Source organism: Eurytemora carolleeae, unplaced genomic scaffold (genome assembly GCF_000591075.1).
Source record: "Eurytemora carolleeae unplaced genomic scaffold, Eaff_2.0 scaffold848, whole genome shotgun sequence".
Lineage (NCBI taxonomy): Eukaryota > Metazoa > Arthropoda > Copepoda > Calanoida > Temoridae > Eurytemora > Eurytemora carolleeae.
The window spans coordinates 126133-143307 of NW_019396738.1; the positions used below are offsets into that span (position 1 = coordinate 126133).

The 17175-nt window shown below is 34.1% G+C and overlaps 1 protein-coding gene across 1 annotated transcript; it reads right to left on the reverse strand.

Annotated features, from left to right (window-relative positions):
• Window positions 1–616: 616 nt before the first annotated feature.
• LOC111707967 (fibroblast growth factor receptor 3) lies at window positions 617–15905 on the reverse strand. The gene is made up of 12 exons (XM_023481163.1): window positions 15737–15905; window positions 15526–15561; window positions 11066–11148; window positions 8891–9016; window positions 8020–8142; window positions 6214–7665; window positions 5164–5260; window positions 4324–4414; window positions 4028–4107; window positions 3596–3700; window positions 2413–2663; window positions 617–2267 (listed from the first exon to the last, which is right to left on the reverse strand). The coding sequence occupies exons 1-12, from the start codon at window positions 15857–15859 to the stop codon at window positions 1277–1279; spliced, it is 3558 nt and encodes a 1185-aa protein (XP_023336931.1). The 5' UTR covers window positions 15860–15905; the 3' UTR covers window positions 617–1276.
• Window positions 15906–17175: the final 1270 nt, after the last annotated feature.

The window sequence follows — 17175 nt, forward strand, 5'->3', positions numbered from 1 at the left end:
AGACTTCAAGCTTAATCAATTACACTCACGGTTCCTTGAAGCTGTACACTTGTACGTTTCTTCCTTTAACATAAAAAAGCAATAATTTAGACAGATTTTGCTCTAGTTTTAAACTTATATGTTTATTAAGTTTCAGGTCTTGATTTCTTTAAGGTAAAAAGTCCGCAAACTGAAAGGACTTCGGTAAGAAAGTCCAACCAGCATTTTAAGACTTTATTTTTTCGGAAAAAAAGTCCCAGAAATCTAAAACGTTCGACTATTGATCTTTTGTAGATAACTATGTGTTACATAAACTTACCTTTAACGAAGCCAGTTTTCGAATTTAATGAATTTGAGCCGCTTCTCAAATCCCCCAAAACCGGGTTTAATTGAGGGCCGGCTTAAATCTTGAAAAATTGAATATAATTTTGAATGGAACCAACCATATTTGAGCTGCGGCTTAAATTTAAACCGTGGATCAAATTCTTTAAATTCGGCCTCGGGACTTCTAATTCTGTCTTAATCTTCCTTACTTTAAATCTATATCCTCATTCTGTAAAAATATCTTATTAGACACAAACAGTAAGATATATTTTCAAATAAATAGCCATTTTGTATTACAAACATTTTTTTACATACATATATATGTAGATATTTCCTTTTTTATAAACATTTAACATTTAATGATTACATTGGCCAAGTATATGAATAAGAAACTTACTGATTTTAACTGACGCATTTCGGCCTCAGATTTGACAATTATGACATTTATAATGATTTATAATATTTTTAAATTACATGTGTGAGTATTAAAAATGATTATTTATATACATAATACTTTTGTCTTTTACAAGCATGCTTAATCTGCTTATTACCGTGTTTTTATCTGATAAATGAATGATGAATGTTTAAAGGCAGCAGGTCTAGAGCAGCCTAAGTTTTGTTGAGAAAGCCTGACTGAAACATACAGGCTTTACAGGCAAGTAAGCATTTTCAGTTCAACTAGAACAAACTCTACTTTTATGTATAAAACTAAACATTTAGATTTTACTTTCGATCAGTTCTAATCTTTTTCTAAAACAAGTCATATTATGATTAGACAAGAACAGATTTATTAAATGTTTAAAATGTCTTATATCTGTTTTTTTCTTTTATCTGATCTTTAAAGAGAAGTATATTTAGGAAAGTACCGACAGCTTGTATTTTGTGTCGTCACATGTTTCGAGTAATCACCTTTTAGATTGTTTTTGAAACATTAAATTCAAAATGGCCGCCTCTGGTTGGTTCGGGGATTATCTTACAACTGACTGGTTTTAATGTGCCCGGAGTATCTGTCAGAGTAATCGTTGATATCAAGATCCTCTGTGCACTGGGACACGGCAGTATCGCGCCGGATGCTTGGTATCCGCGCGACTGGAGCGCGACGTAAAGTAGCGTAGGATCCTTCGGACAATATTTGACCAAAACTGTCGCAATTTAACCTTAACAGTTGATCAGAGTTTACAGAGGTATAGTTGACACCAGACCCAGCTGTAGAGTTGGAGCGAGAACACTGAGGTCGCTGGAGGTCAATTCCAGGATGCTGGAAGTCAGAGAATGTTGGAGGCAATTCCGAAAAGGTCTGACCTGATACCGGCATGGCCTTTGCCAATGTAGGAGTGGAGACATATTGGTTCATTGTTTTCTTATCATTGTAGAGTAGAAGAGAAGGGGAGGGAGGGTAGGGAATATTAGGAGAAGGAGGACAGGGTAGACTAGGGGAAGGAGGATTAGGAAGGGGTGGAGAGTGAGGAGAGGAATGAACTTGATCCAAAGGATTGGATTGGGATGAGTCTGTTAGTCTAGGGTTGGGAGGGAAGGAGAACTCCTGAGATTGGGAAGTATAAAGTTGGGAATGCGGGAGGAAGTTTTGAGGTTGGGAAAAGGTGGTTGGTTGAGGTTGATTAATGTTTTGGGGATTGGACGAGTAGTTTATCGTCTGGTGTTGGGATGTACGGATTGGTTGATGAGTCATGAACGTTTGTGGTTGGGAGGCAAAGGTTTGTTGCTGGGATGAAAACGTTTGTTGCTGAGGGACACAAGTTTGCTGCTGGGATGAAAACGTTTGTTGCTGAGGGACAAACGTTTGTGGGTGGGATGGGAGCGTTTTTGGCTGGGGGACCAACGTTTGAACTTGAGAGGCAAACGTTTGGGGTTGTGAGAAAACAGTTTGTTTCGAGCAGTATGTTTGACAAGGGTTGGTAGATGTGGACAACAGACCTTCGGGCAAACTTATTTGCGTCGTATATCTGTAATTTAAAAAGGAAATTATTAAAAATAGATAATAGGCATACCATTTTTCATAAAAAAAGATGTTTCGAAAATAAAGACATTATTGTTAAGAATGAATGTATAGAAAGCTTCCAAGATAAAGCAAAATAACCCCCGACTAACCTGACATCTAGTGTTGGCGGATGTAACTGTTCTGGTAAGCTGGACTGCTGTGTATACTGTACTCCTTGTCCTACTCCCTCCCCTCCCCTTCCTCCTAGTACTCCTCTTCGGGAGTCTTCAGGTTGGTTCTCATACTGGTGGGAGTATATACGACGGAGGGAGTTGTTTATGAAAGGAAGTGTGGAGTCTTGGTTCATATAGGTGGGAGTACTTCGGCCTGGGTCCAGAGTGGAATAGTTTATTTGGAAATCCTAAAATAAAATAGGAGTAAGAGCGAATTACATTGAATTTTCTAAACAATTTACTATCCATTTACCCCTCATTTACTATCCATTTACCCCTCATTTACTCATTTACTATCCATTTACCCCTCATTTAATATCCATTTACGCCTCATTTACTATCCATTTACCCCTCATTTACTATCCATTTACCCCTCATTTCCTAATTCTATTTAAGATTAATTTAAATATTTATATTTTTCATCCTATCCTTCCTTTTCCCTTTCTTAAACGGGGTTTTAAGGAAAAATACAATCTCTAGACATTTAGGAATGACAATTTTATTGAAAGGGAAGTCTTGAAGTTTACTCTAAGTTTAGTTAAATGGAAGTAAAAAGTCTTCAATAAAGAAATTTAGTATAACCACTGAAATCTAGATAACTCTGAAGGTTTAGTCATCAAATTTTTAGACAGCCTCGACTTTAACGCCTTGGCCTTTGGTTTAACGTCACCACCTCTCTACTCACTAGTTTTTTGTAGCCCTAGGCAGGAATAAACACTTAATAATGTAACTAACTTGTTTTAACTGAAGTTTAAAAGGAGTAATTGGTAAAATACTGCTTGATTTTTGCTTAAAAGCGTGCACATAGTTTGCAGTGTATCTAAGCCATAAAGAAATTATTCCTTAACTTTTCCCGAATACACATTATGAATGGAGATATAGTGCATGCAACTTCTTTCATCTTCCAGGATCTTATCCAGGATTTTATCTCCGGATTTAAAGGAACTGTTCCCTGATTTTATCCCGGATTTAAAGGAACTATTCCCTGATTTTGTCCCGGATTTAAAGGAACTGTTCCCTGATTTTATCTCCGGATTTAAAGGAACTGTTCCCTGATTTTATCTCCGGATTTAAAGGAACTGTTCCCTGATTTTATCTCCGGATTTAAAGGGACTGTTACCTGTGAATCCTTGAAGTTATCAACTACTCCTTCTGATGGACAGAATCCAGAACCAGAAGCTGACCCAAACCCTTGATCTGGCGACCAGTTTGACCCCTGGTCATACTATAATAAAACATTCACATTACATACAATTACATTTTTCCATAATACAATTACATTATTCCATTATACAATTACATTTTTCGTAATACGATTTCATCTTTCCATAATCTAATTACATTTTTTCCTAATACAATTACATTTTTTCCTAATACAATTACATTTTTCATAATACGATTTCATCTTTCCATAATAAAATTCCAATTTTCCATAATACGATTTTCACAATACAATTTAATCTTTCCAAAAGTCAATTTAATTTTTTCATGATACAATTTAATTTTCCATTTCAAAATTAAATTTTTCTATAACCATGCAATTTCATTTTACCTGATGATTGTGAAACTGAAGAGGTTTGTTTTGATTGTTGAAGAATTTAGCTGCGCTCTCCTCTATTCCACAATCATCATCTGTATTATATTTAATTTCATTCATTCATTCATTTATTCTATGTCTATGTCTATGTCTATGTCTATGTCTATGTCTATGTCTATGTCTATGTCTATGTCTATGTCTATGTCTATGTCTATGTCTATGTCTATGTCTATGTCTATGTCTATGTCTATGTCTATGTCTATGTCTATGTCTCTGTCTATGTCTATGTCTATGTCTATGTCTATGTCTACCTGAGGAAGGTGGGGTGTCTAGTGGTGGTAAACCAAGATCTAAATACTCGTCTTCACATGAACCTGTAATTAGTTCGTCCAGAGTGTTTACCTAGAATAATTAAATCATTGAGTCAGGTTCTAAAACTTTACTTTACTTCTCTATATTTACTTTGCTTTTCTGTTTGTTTTTCTGTTTGTTTTATCCAATAAACGTTAAAACGACTGAACCGATCTGGCCCAAATTTTGTGTGGGACATCACGTGACCCAGGGAAGGTTTATGAATGACCAAAATTACAAAAATTTGCCTCCAACAAAATTCGATTTCCAATAAATTTTCAAAATCCACGATTTTTAAGAAAATCCGCAAACTTTTTCGTTTTCGTTTTACAATGTATACAAAAAGAAAATGTTCACAATTGAAATAGAAGATGGACGCATAGCGCCCTAAAAGCCTAGTAAAATTTACTTGTGGTTTGTATAAAAAAGGCCACATAATGTAGTTAAATATAGGTCAGTAGCAAAAAAGAATATGATAGCACAAGAATAAACCAAGTAGATACATTAAGCTTTAACAAAGTAAATTTTAAAAAATAGCAAAAAAGAAAGGAAACACCTAAATATAACAAAATAAATAAAAAAAATAGCAAAAAAAGAATTGAGTTTTTGACACAAACTCTGATTAACTCGCCCCAATATTTTGCAACCCAATGTTGTAGACCTATGATATTTTAAACTATGAAATATCTAAGTTTGAAATACCAAAGGTTTACATCATCAGGTTGCAAAGATATAGAGATTAAAAAAGTTGCAAAAACTCAGTTTCATTGCATGAAAAATACAATTCTAAGAGTGCTCACCAGCTGAGTAAAGGTAGGCCGTTGGTTAGGATAAAAGTGCCAGCAGTCCCTCATTAGAAAGTATACATCCATGGAACACTGAGGGGGCTTTTCCATCCTAAACATTTTTCATCAGAACATGGATATTAGATATTTGTAGGATACAAGTATTTAAAATCTTAATTTGAGTAAAACTCTAAGTAGATCTTTTGTTTTGAGAATCTTTGCATGGATCAAGCTTTGATCTACGGATTCATTTGATTTCTCTTCTATATCCCGTGATGGTTATTCCGTGCATAGACAACTTTAATTGTGGAATCAAGCATTGATCAAGCATTGATCAAGCATTGATCGAGCATCAAGATTAATAACATCCACACTAAAGTTCCGATATCTGATTTAAAAAAGGTTTCATTAAGCGTTTTATATTAAATTGAAAATTGAACTTTAAATTTTAAAACACAGCTTTTCAATAAATGTGTTCTTAGAGTTAGTTCTGATACTAATTGCTGATAAACATTCTTATTCCTGAATAGCTGACTAATTACAGATAAAGTAACTCATAAACCTAGTATTTTAAGAATATTTGAAGTACGTAGAAAGAGAAAGAGGGGAGGGGATGGGTGGGGGGAATTAAAAAGAAAAGTTACTAATATCTTCAGCAGGTGGAGAGAGAGGGTAGGGGGGGGGGGGTATTCTATGTATGACCGAGCTAGGGAAATATTCATGATTTAGACAAGAACACGTAGTAGCAAAGGGGGGGGGAGTGTAAAAAGGGTAAGTTTAGAAGTTCGATGGTAAAGGAATAGGGGTGTGGGTGGGAAGGTTCTATACACATGATCTAATGAATAGTGATCCCATACGGCCAAGGGGGGAGGGAGAGATGCTTGATTAAATTTCTGAAATAAAAACTTGAAAATGAATACATGAATAGAGTAAAATTAATATTTCAAGGACTTTCTCAGACAAAATTTCAAAATGTTCCAACAGGAAAAATATATTAAAAAAATTTATTTATAGAGAAAAAAATATTCGTGAGGCACAAAATAAGTAAATAAAAGAGAATTTTACCTATGACCTTCCCGGAGTAGTTGAAACAGCTTCTCTATACTTGGTACAGAAGGATATGGAGTCCCACCTAAGGTCATCATTTCCCACAACAGAATTCCAAAACTCCAAACATCGGATTGAATTGTATACTTCCGGTGGAAAAGGGCCTCCGGAGCCATCCACTTGACAGGAAGTCGGCCGTCTCCAAGCTTCCGGTAGTAGTCATTTGAATGAATGTCTCGCGCCAAACCAAAGTCAGCGATCTTTAGAATAAGTCCGTCAGAAACAAGAACATTACGAGCTGCTAGGTCCCTGTGAATGCACTTTTTAGAACCCAAGTACTCCATACCACGTGCTATTTGTCTGGCAAAGCTTATCAGTTGCTTTTCGGACAATGGGGGTTTTTCTCCATTAGGTCTTTCGTAACCAGACGTAGGACGATGTTTTCGTAGAAAGTCTCTCAAATTTCCATGATCAGCATACTCTACAATGACGTAGAGAGGACCGTCCTGGGTACACACACCCAGAAGATTGATTATATTGATATGTCTCCCAATTACCTTCATCATATCCATCTCAGAGACAAGATCAATCATTTCAGGATCAGTGTGACCTTCTTTCAGCATTTTTACCGCTACAATAGCAGATTCTCCTGGACGCCTGAGCCCCAAAGCGTTTGCTTGTACAACCTTACCAAACGCTCCCTCTCCCAGGGTCTGGCCTAGGCTCAGATGCTCCCTGGGGAACTCCCAGTCAGGATCAAGTGGAAGCTCATATTCTGATACAGTGGTTAGAGTTGTATTCTCAGAACCAGTTCTCAGGCGCTGAGACGATGGTTGCCGTTCAATCCTTACTACCGGAGAAATGACTGTACCACCGGGCTGGGACAAGTTGTTCCTCTCAATAATAATCTTCTTGGTCCAGGCAGTGATGGCCTGGGCATTCTGAATTGCTTGAAGTTTTTTCAACTTCTCCCGTCTCATCTTCCTGTAGGTGATAAGGACAATGATGAGGAACAGTAGAGCCATGAAGGAGACACACACCACAATAACAACCAGCTTGGTATGAACAGGATGTCCTTGAGGTATAGGAGGATATGGAACTTCATCCGTTACAGTGAGGTAAGCTGTCTCAAAGAAACTATTATCTGACTCTGTCCCAATAACACAAGAGTAGGGTCCAGCGTCGTCTTTTGTAACATTCTCCAGGGTTAGGACTTCAGTATGGTTTGCCAATACTTCAATAATCATTGTCTCCTCATGAATACGAACCCAGTGGATGAAAGGATGAATCTCCAGGGGGGTTATACAATGGAACACTGCCGTGCTACCCACCACCCCAGATATGTTCTTCGGGGACTCAAGCACTGCCTCGAAGTTATGAAGTACGGTCAGTTTGGCCTGACCAATTGCTTCTCCCTGGATATTTCTGGCAACACAGAAGTAGTATCCAGATAGGGCTTTGCTTACGTTTCTGAAATAAAACAGGCCTTTACTCTCAGCTGCTTAAACAAGCAATACACTTGGGAAACCCACTCAATCCATTCATGACTTCCCAAAAAAAGAAAATACTTTTTTTGCAAAAAAAAATGACTTGAAATCAGAGTCAATCCGTGTAATGCAAACATATCAGATTTAAATTGCAATCTAAAAAAAATGTAATTTTAGGTCGTAAAACTTAAAATGCAACACTAGGACTGGAAGACTTTATTATTGAACGCATGCATCAATTTATGTTTGAAAACATTTTCTTAAAATATTTGAAAAAATGAACCACTAAAAAGAATTTATGTCAAAATAATATTTTTGATTGGTATGGGTAGCTTACTTGATTATAAGCTCGTCTCCGGCATTATTGGCGACAAGGATGAAGTTTGTCGCATTCCCTGGATCATAGTTTTCATCAGCACGAAACCAGTAAATACTTGCACCCAGAGAACCATAGTCGAACCTAACAAATATAGATGTTTTTTTTTAGTTCTAAAAAACATTAACAATTAAATATATATCTTTGCACCCAGAGAACCATAGTCGAACCTAATAAATATAGATGTTTTTTTAGTTCTAATAAACATTAACAAATAAATATATCTTTGCACCCAGAGAACCATAGTCGAACCTAACAAATATAGATGTTTTTTAGGTTCTTATAAACATTAACAATTAAATATATATCCCAGCAATCTGAAAGTGGGAACCTTTGATATTTTTAACTACAACTAATTAAAAGAATTTATTATGTGATTTCTTCTATGTCATCACACAAAGAAATCAAGATTAGAAATTATTGTGTTTTGACTAAGATAAACTTCATTTAGAAAATTATAAACTGAGAAGCATATTATCAAAATGGTTTTTTTGTTCATTATTGGGGTCATTGTAAAAATGTTTTTTTGGATTTATTCAACTAAAACAAGATTTAAATACTATTCAAGCTTGAGAAACGACGATATCTTACAAAGAAATTGAGTCTTTGCCGTAAACTCAAATACTTTAATCCTTATATCTTTTCAACCTTGTGGTGTAAACCTTATATATTTCAAGCTTACATTAATTAATGTTACAGAATTCATAGTTTGAAAGCTCAAAGGTCTACGACATCGGTTTGCAAAGATATAGGGATTAAAAACCTCTTTAAATGGAGGGTCACTTGAAAAAAAATGAAACACAGCCCCTTTAATATAATGTAATATATCTACCTGCAGGAGAAGTAAGCATCCATTCCTTCCACCAGGGTTTGATTCTTTGGTTTCTCCAGGATCTTCGGAGAGTAGATAGTATGCTGCTCACCCTCGACCAGGATATCATGCTGTATACTACCATACCTAGATATATATATACATACACAACATACACATACATACACCCTGGACCAGGATATCATGCTGTATACTACCATACCTAGATATATACGTACACCCTTACATATCTACATATTTACATACATAGACGAATTTTGTAGACAGATATATTAACATAAAGACAATATATTTACAGGGTAGCCTTACAATATTTTCTAGGAAGACTATTACCCCTCGACCCCCCCCCCCCCCGGTAAGCCCACTCTGTAGTGTATATATAGATGGATTTTATATCTAATTAGTGCTTATGATATATTTATATATATATAAATATTTGATTTATTTCTATTAAAAAAAGACTAATTTAATCAACCTTTCACAAAAAAGTAGTTTTAAAACTCATTGAAAATTTAACAATTTGTAAATTATAATGGATTAATCATATTTATGTGTTTTATACGTAGAATTTTTAATAAAAAAGAATATATTTATTATTTATCTGCTAAGTGCTAATATAAAACATTAAAAAACTTAAATGTAAAAATTAAATTTGTTGATTTTGGATCAAAAAGGTCATTCCATTAGAAATATTATTCCAGAAACCAACTTGTTGTCTCTTAATAAAACATCAAATTAAGGGGGCCATAACTTTGTTTACACAGGAATTCTATTTTCTATTTTTCATGGAGGGTACAACAGTCAGCCCCCGTTTGGGCCTGACAACCCCTTGGAAACTATGTATTTTACCGATCCAGAAGGGGGCTGAGCCCCCTTAGCTCACCCTGTGTACGCCTCTGGTAACAGCCCAAGAACGAAGAAATTAAAATCTCGTTTTCTTCAAGATAAGAGAGACAACAAAACTATTTTCATCGCATTCTAATCCCGCCCTTACTACATAACTTCCTCTTCTAGTATTAATCCAACCTTTACAGGTTTACTTTATAAAATCGTCTCAGCTTTAAAGGGAGTGTTCGCGAAAAATGAAAGGGGTATAGGCTTAATGCGATAAAAAAGCGCTTTTGATCGCTACTAATCTTGCGTCTATAAGGAGAAACTTGTTAAAGACGTCTCATACCGAATAACTTAGCGCCCATACAAATTGAGAAAATTGCATTATACGAGTTAGACCGTAAAAAAAATCATTTTATTTCAAACAAATCATTCAGATATTACAACCTATAGTCATCAATTATCTTTCGCCACATTTGTATAAAGTTTATATTTTATAATATTTTTTAACTAATTTGTTTTGAATTTGATTATTTCTCTTGCGGCTTGCGCAACTATCTAAGAATGCCGCGGACCACTCACATTTTTCGAAATTAGTTAAAACGTTTTCTAAAAAAAATAAAATATTATAAAATATAAACTATATACAAATGTGGCGAAAGATAATCGATGACTATAGGTTGTAATATCTGAATGATTTGTTTGAAATTAAATGATTTTTTTTACGGTCTAAGTCGTATAATGCAATTTTCTCAATTTGTATGGGCGCTAAGTTATTTGGTATGAGACGTCTTTAACAATTTTCTCCTTATAGACACAACAGATAGCGATCAAAAGCGCTTTTTATCGCATTAAGCCTATACCCCCTTTCATTTTTCGCGAACACTCCCTTTCAGGGATTGTTCTCTAATTTCAATGGCGGCAATACACTAATTTTTAAACTAGGAACACACATTTGATCATTTGATCTTTTTTTCATAACCTTATAGCAAATCTGTGTTACTAATTTGAACATTGGATTGGATATTTACGGATATATTTGAAAGGCTTGCAAAATGCTACAACTTTTTTGACGAAAATTACTTTTTATTCCGACCCTAAAGAAGTCAAGAACATCTGTATTGAAGAACAATATTTTTCACATCAAATGGAATAAACCAATTTTTAAATTTGTCTTTTTCATCTTTTTCATTAATATTAAAACAAAGTTTAAATGTAAAGTACAAAATATTGAATATTAAAACTTTTGGTTATTTCTGAATAGTTTCTACATGAATGGAAAGTAAAACGCTTATGTTTTTACGATGCTTGTACAAATTAGTAATCATTTAAAAGCCTAATTACCCATTGGATGCTTTGCACGTGTACATGCCCGCCATCTTTTTAGTCAGCTGTTTTATTACAAGGGTCTGTCCGCCATTACGAATCTAAAAAATAGAAAAGTTAAAACATGCATAAATATGTTCAAATTATCTAATCAAAATGTTACTAAAGGTGCATTTAATAAACAAAGATTTGCAAGAAGGAAAAGGATTAAGCGTTTATGTTCTTTCCCTCTACTTTCTCTCCCCTCTGCTCCTACCCCTAGAATCCAAATGTTATGCAAAAATTATAATTTTACTGCCGAAAGTATGAAATTCTATACACATCCCCCCTTTCCCTTCCCTGTAATATAAATTCTAAGAATGCTCTTCGATACTTAGATATTCTACAGATTTCATACAGTGTTACATAATATGAGGCTTTAATGCTAATTTAATTATTGTGAAGTAGAATAGCAAAATTAATGCTTAGCTGCATCGAATCCAGTTATACTTATATAGAATACTAAAAAAAATATTTATATGTCGTTTTGAAGTCTCGTGCAATGCGGATAATCCTGTTTCTATTATATATATATACACATATATATATATAGATATCAGAAATGTTTAACCTATAGAGGTAATTTAATAAATCTTAAAGGTTTGCTTTAATATTCACAAAATAATTTCCTAAGTTTATAAAGTACTCTGCAAATTGTTAGTGTCTGCACTTGCCACCCCTCTACTCTTTAAATATAAAGTTAAATCTGAAAATTAATTGTTTTGCTGTTTTAGGCATAATGAATTATGCGAATAATGTTTCATTTAATTAATTAGACAAAAAAAATGCTTAGATTTTTAATTAAACAACAATATAAAAATATTATAATTCAGTTTCCTTTCTACATTTGGTCAAACATTGGCGTGTAAAACAATAAAATTGATGAGAAAATAAACTTTATCTGAACATTTAAGAATGTTTTGAAGACATTTTTATGAGTTCTGAGGTCGTAAAGTGAAATATTATAATTCCTTTCTGCCAGCCGCCCGCCCAGCCTACTTCATGAGCCGGTGAACTTTTAGTAAACTATATAGTCAGCTGGAAATACACAGCTATTTAGCTACTTATAATATTAAACAGATATAGTCAGCTGTAAATACACAGCTATTTAGCTACTTATAATATTAAACAGATATAGTCAGCTGGAAATACACAGCTATTTAGCTACTTAAATTATTAAACAGATATAGTCAGCTGGAAATACACAGCTATTTAGCTACTTATAATATTAACTAGATATAGTCAGCTGGAAATACACAGCTATTTACCTACTTATAATATTACCTAGATATAGTCAGCTGTAAATACACAGCTATCAAAAAATAAACAGCTATTAAAAAATAATCCTATCTATAAAAAGTAAAAAGTTAACATCTTTAAAATGAATTAAATTTCATTTCAAACAGAGTTTAGTACTTTTATGAAGCAAAAACTTGATGTCAGTTCTTGCTAGCAGTTTTGCTCATTCAGGAACATCTTTGATTAGTAAGATAGATTTGTGTTCGAGTTCCCAAAAATGTTGCTAACAATCCTTTTAAACTATCCTCATCCTTTCTACAGCTCTACTTTATACCCGCTGTGATTGACAGGCGCGTTGTAAACTTTTCTGAATTTAGAGCACTGCATTAGTGCCAGAGGGGGCATGAGAGGGGGGGGGGTATTGGGGAAACTTATATTTAGAGCAAAGTGGGTTGTGTGATGGTTGACTTAGATAGCGAACGGTTTGTGCCTGGACTGATACAGTTTGGGACGAAGCTATAAGAGTACAAACAGAATATTTTTATTTATTTTTGCATAGAAGTAAACAGAATGCAGTTTTTTAGAATAGAAGTAGACAGAATACATGTTTTAGTATAGAAGTATTTTTTGGTATAGAAGTAGGTAAAATACATTTTAGAAGTAGGTAGAATACATTTTTTAGATATAGAAGTAGGTAAAATACATTTTTAGATATAGAAGTAGGTAGAATACATTTTTTAGTATAGAAGTAGGTAGAATACATTTTTTGGTATAGAAGTAGAATGAATACATTTTTTAGTATAGAAGTAGACAGAATACAGTAAGAATGCTCCGTACAATTCGCAAAGCTCAGTGACGAGCCCAAATTGAAAAATAAAACTACATTGACTTTTGCCTTATTATAAAGAGGAACTTATAAATCTGTGAAATAGGTAAACTCAAGTTATGATTTTAATCTGTAAAATAGGTAGAAACTCAAGTTATGATTTTAATCTGTAAAATAGGTAGAAACTCAAGTTATGATTTTAAATAATCAACATTCAGCACAGTAATTGCGCAGTGTATTCACAGACCCATTTAATTAATATGTTGATTTTTAAGTTTCTAGTAAAACCATTTAGTACAACATCACAATTGCATACATTTCATTTATACATTCCACAGTTTTATGGTTCACGCTGTATATTAAGATAAGATTAGTACACAATTGTATACATTTCATTTACATATTCCACAGTTTAATGGGTCCCACTGTATATTAAGATAAGATTAGTACACAATTGTATACATTTCATTTACATATTCCACAGTTTTATGGGTCCCACTGTATATTAAGATATGATGTAGTACAGAATTGCATAAAATCTTCAAATTTCAAGATTTCTAAGAAAGCTCTCCTTTTATCCTTGTATTTATTTACATTTAGAATTAGGTGTATGTAATATGTGTGTTATTATGTATATGTGGGTAAGCTATAAGATTCATGATCATGTTCAGAATAATTAAATATAATTTTAATTCAACAATAAACTTAAAAATATTTTATATACAATTTCAAAATTATAATTGTAAGCACCCTTCTTCCTTGGACACCACAAGCCTGTTTTTCCGTTCCTTTTACATGTATTTTGTAGATTTCATTCATTTTCCCTTCTTAATACATAAGACGAAGTGTTTTATTATGAATAACGCAATATAAATTATTAAAAACAAGATGCTTAGATACATGTATGGAATAAATAAATGAAATGAAAATACACTACACAGAAAAAGGATTTATAAATGTAGCTACCAATTAAGGATAATGAATGAATGTAGCTACCAATTAAGGATAAAGGATGAATGAATGAATGTAGCTACCAATTTAGAATAAAGGATGAATGAATAAATAAATTACCAATTTAGAAAAAGAATCAATGAATGTAGCTACTAATTACAATAATGACTGAATGTAGCTACCGATTTAGAATAATGAATGAATTGAATGTAGCTACCAATTTAGAATAATGAATGAATGAATTAATGAATGTAACTACCAATTTAGAATAATGAATGAATGTATTAAAGCTTTCCGTAGAGAAAATGAATGCATGAATGAAGATTCCCGCATATAGAAAATAGGTGAATTTAAGGATGAAGCTAACTGTAAAGAAAATGAATGCATGAATGAAGCTTCCCGTATATAGAAAAGAAATAAATGTAATGATTAAGCTAAAACTAATCAACAATCTACACTGTTTATATAAACAAGCAGACTTGGACTAGTAAGTAAGTCAGCTAGTCAATGACCAATCAGTCTTTTGCCCAGTAGTCAGGTAGTCATTTATTCATCTAGTCATCTAGGCAGCTAGTTAGTCAGGTAGCCATTTATACATCTATTCAGCTAGTTAATCAGGTAGCCATCTATTCAGCTAGTCATCTAGGCAGCTAGTTAGTCAGGTAGCCATCTATTCAGCTAGTCATCTAGGCAGCTAGTTAGTCAGGTGTCCATTTATACATCTATTCAGCTAGTTAATCAGGTAGCCATCTATTCAGCTAGTCATTTATACATCTATTCAGCTAGTCAGCTAGTTAGCCCGTTAGTAACCAATTCATTAAGCCTTTTCAATGGATAACCAAGCTGCTTATTAAGCTATTTATTTCCACCAATTAAATTTTTGGTTCTAAAATATTGAGAAGAATTGTTATCATCAACTATTGAATCATGTCGAGGTATATAAAAATACTGATGTAAAAGAATGGATACTAGCAAATAGGTGACATTCTTGAAATATTTCTACACATTTATTCAATATCCATGGGATACAACGTGTACAGAGAGCCGAGGGAAGGGATTGCAAGAATAAAAGGATAATAATATGTGATGTAAAAACGTATTCACATTCCAATCAAAGGGTATCTGAAACTTTGCTTTAACAGGTTTATTTTTCTAAAAAAAACCTTCTTACAAATCTCCAAGGTTACCCACAAACTAAGGGACTTCAAAGACGACTGTACGGATTTTTGTTGCAAAATCATAACGTTCCGCGGAAAGACTTTATTCTGTCAAATTCTGACTTCTTATTGTCAGAACTATATAAAGTTTTATGATTTAACTATAAAATCAGCATAAAACGCACCAAGGAAAATAACCTATAGGTGAACAACAGGAAAGAATGAATGGAAATATTGTTTACAGAAGAAATAAAATAGTGAAATACCTTTAATTGTTCTCCTTCTTGAACTCGCAGTCCCTCCTAAAGTTACAACATAATGATTTTTATATTGAAAAAATAGTTTTAAGAAAAAACTTTTAATTTTAAAAATCTTGAATTAATTTACACCCCCCCCCCCCTCATAAACCCTACAAATATGGGCTTTATGTTCTTACTCCCACATGTGGGTTTTATTGAACCGGATGTAGTATCTTTCCTTGAGCCAGATGACTTCCGGTTTCGGGTTCCCCTGAACCTGGCAGGAGAGCTCCACCCTCTTTTGATAGGATTCTGAAACCTGGGTTTTCAATGTCTCCGCCCAGACAGGCGGAGTGGGCATGTCTGTGCTGCGTCTAGCATGTTGCTTGGTAGGTAGCACGCTGGGCAGAGTTGCCATTAACAAAACATAGATCAGTTTCATAACTGATAAAAATCAGTAGCGGGCGGGGAGAAATGCGGGGGAAATTTGTTAAAAAATCCGGGAAATCTTGTAAATTCAGAATTTGCTGCGCTGTGATGTCACAAAGTGGGGCCCAGTGTAAGGTGAGGAACAAGGCAGCTGGTTCTGCATGATTGGGAACCACTAGGTCCGGGCCGGTCGGGTCAACCTGATTCACTTGACACAGGTGAGGTAGGAACAGGTACTGTCAGAACACTAGAGATGCATCTGGAAATTAGTTAACTGAATCTTAACTCTTCATTTATCTTAACATATTTCCAACAGTCAAGCATGACAGCAGCTGTACTTGTAACAGCTAAACAGTATTCGACAGCTTCAGATAGAAATTCCAGGCCACATACTCAGTATTAACATTTCCTAGATAGAAAAAATCATTAAAATTTCAGCTAAATCGGAAAATATTTTGGCTTAAATAGGGGGTCAACAAAATCATCAATAATTCGATATTTTAAGCTAACATTTTTGTAGTTATTTTAGCTCTTTATTATAAGAGTGTGTGTTGTCAACATGTATACTCATGTCACGTAACTTCGTAAGGAATCTCAATAAATGACATAATAGAAATCCAATAAAAACCACATAATTATAATTAATATCAGGGTTCAAATACACAGGAACAAAAATAATTAAAAATCTACATTTGACACATTTTTAGGGGTCAGTGGCCCCTTGGACAAATGAAGACCCCCCCCCCCGGGAAAACATCATGAAGGAGGGGGGGAGGGCGGGCAAACAGAATCTTCATGGGAAATGTTTTGAGTTCCTCTCCCAAATACATATAAAATTAGAATTTCAAATATATTGCAAGATGATCGGAGTTAAATCACCTGATGTTGTGTAGGCCTTTGAAATTTATTTCAATCTTTAATATTTGAAATATCAAAGGTTACAGAGGTTACAGAGTTATAGGAAGTTAGGAACTGAAAAGCTAGACTTTGAGGCAAATGCTCAGTTCCTGTTAAAACTGAAAGTGAAGCAGATGCAGAAAAATTAAATTGTTTTTATAGGATTGAAATCATGACAAATGAAGAATTATGTCCCGGTCTGCCTAGGGGTGGAATAGGATTGTGCAATGAAAACCCCATTCTTGCAATTCTATATATGTTTGAATGTTGTGCAGAAAGGAAAAGAGTGGGATGGGGTTGGGAAGGGAATGAAAAGAGTAGGAAGGGGGGGGGATGAAGAGAGTAGGATGG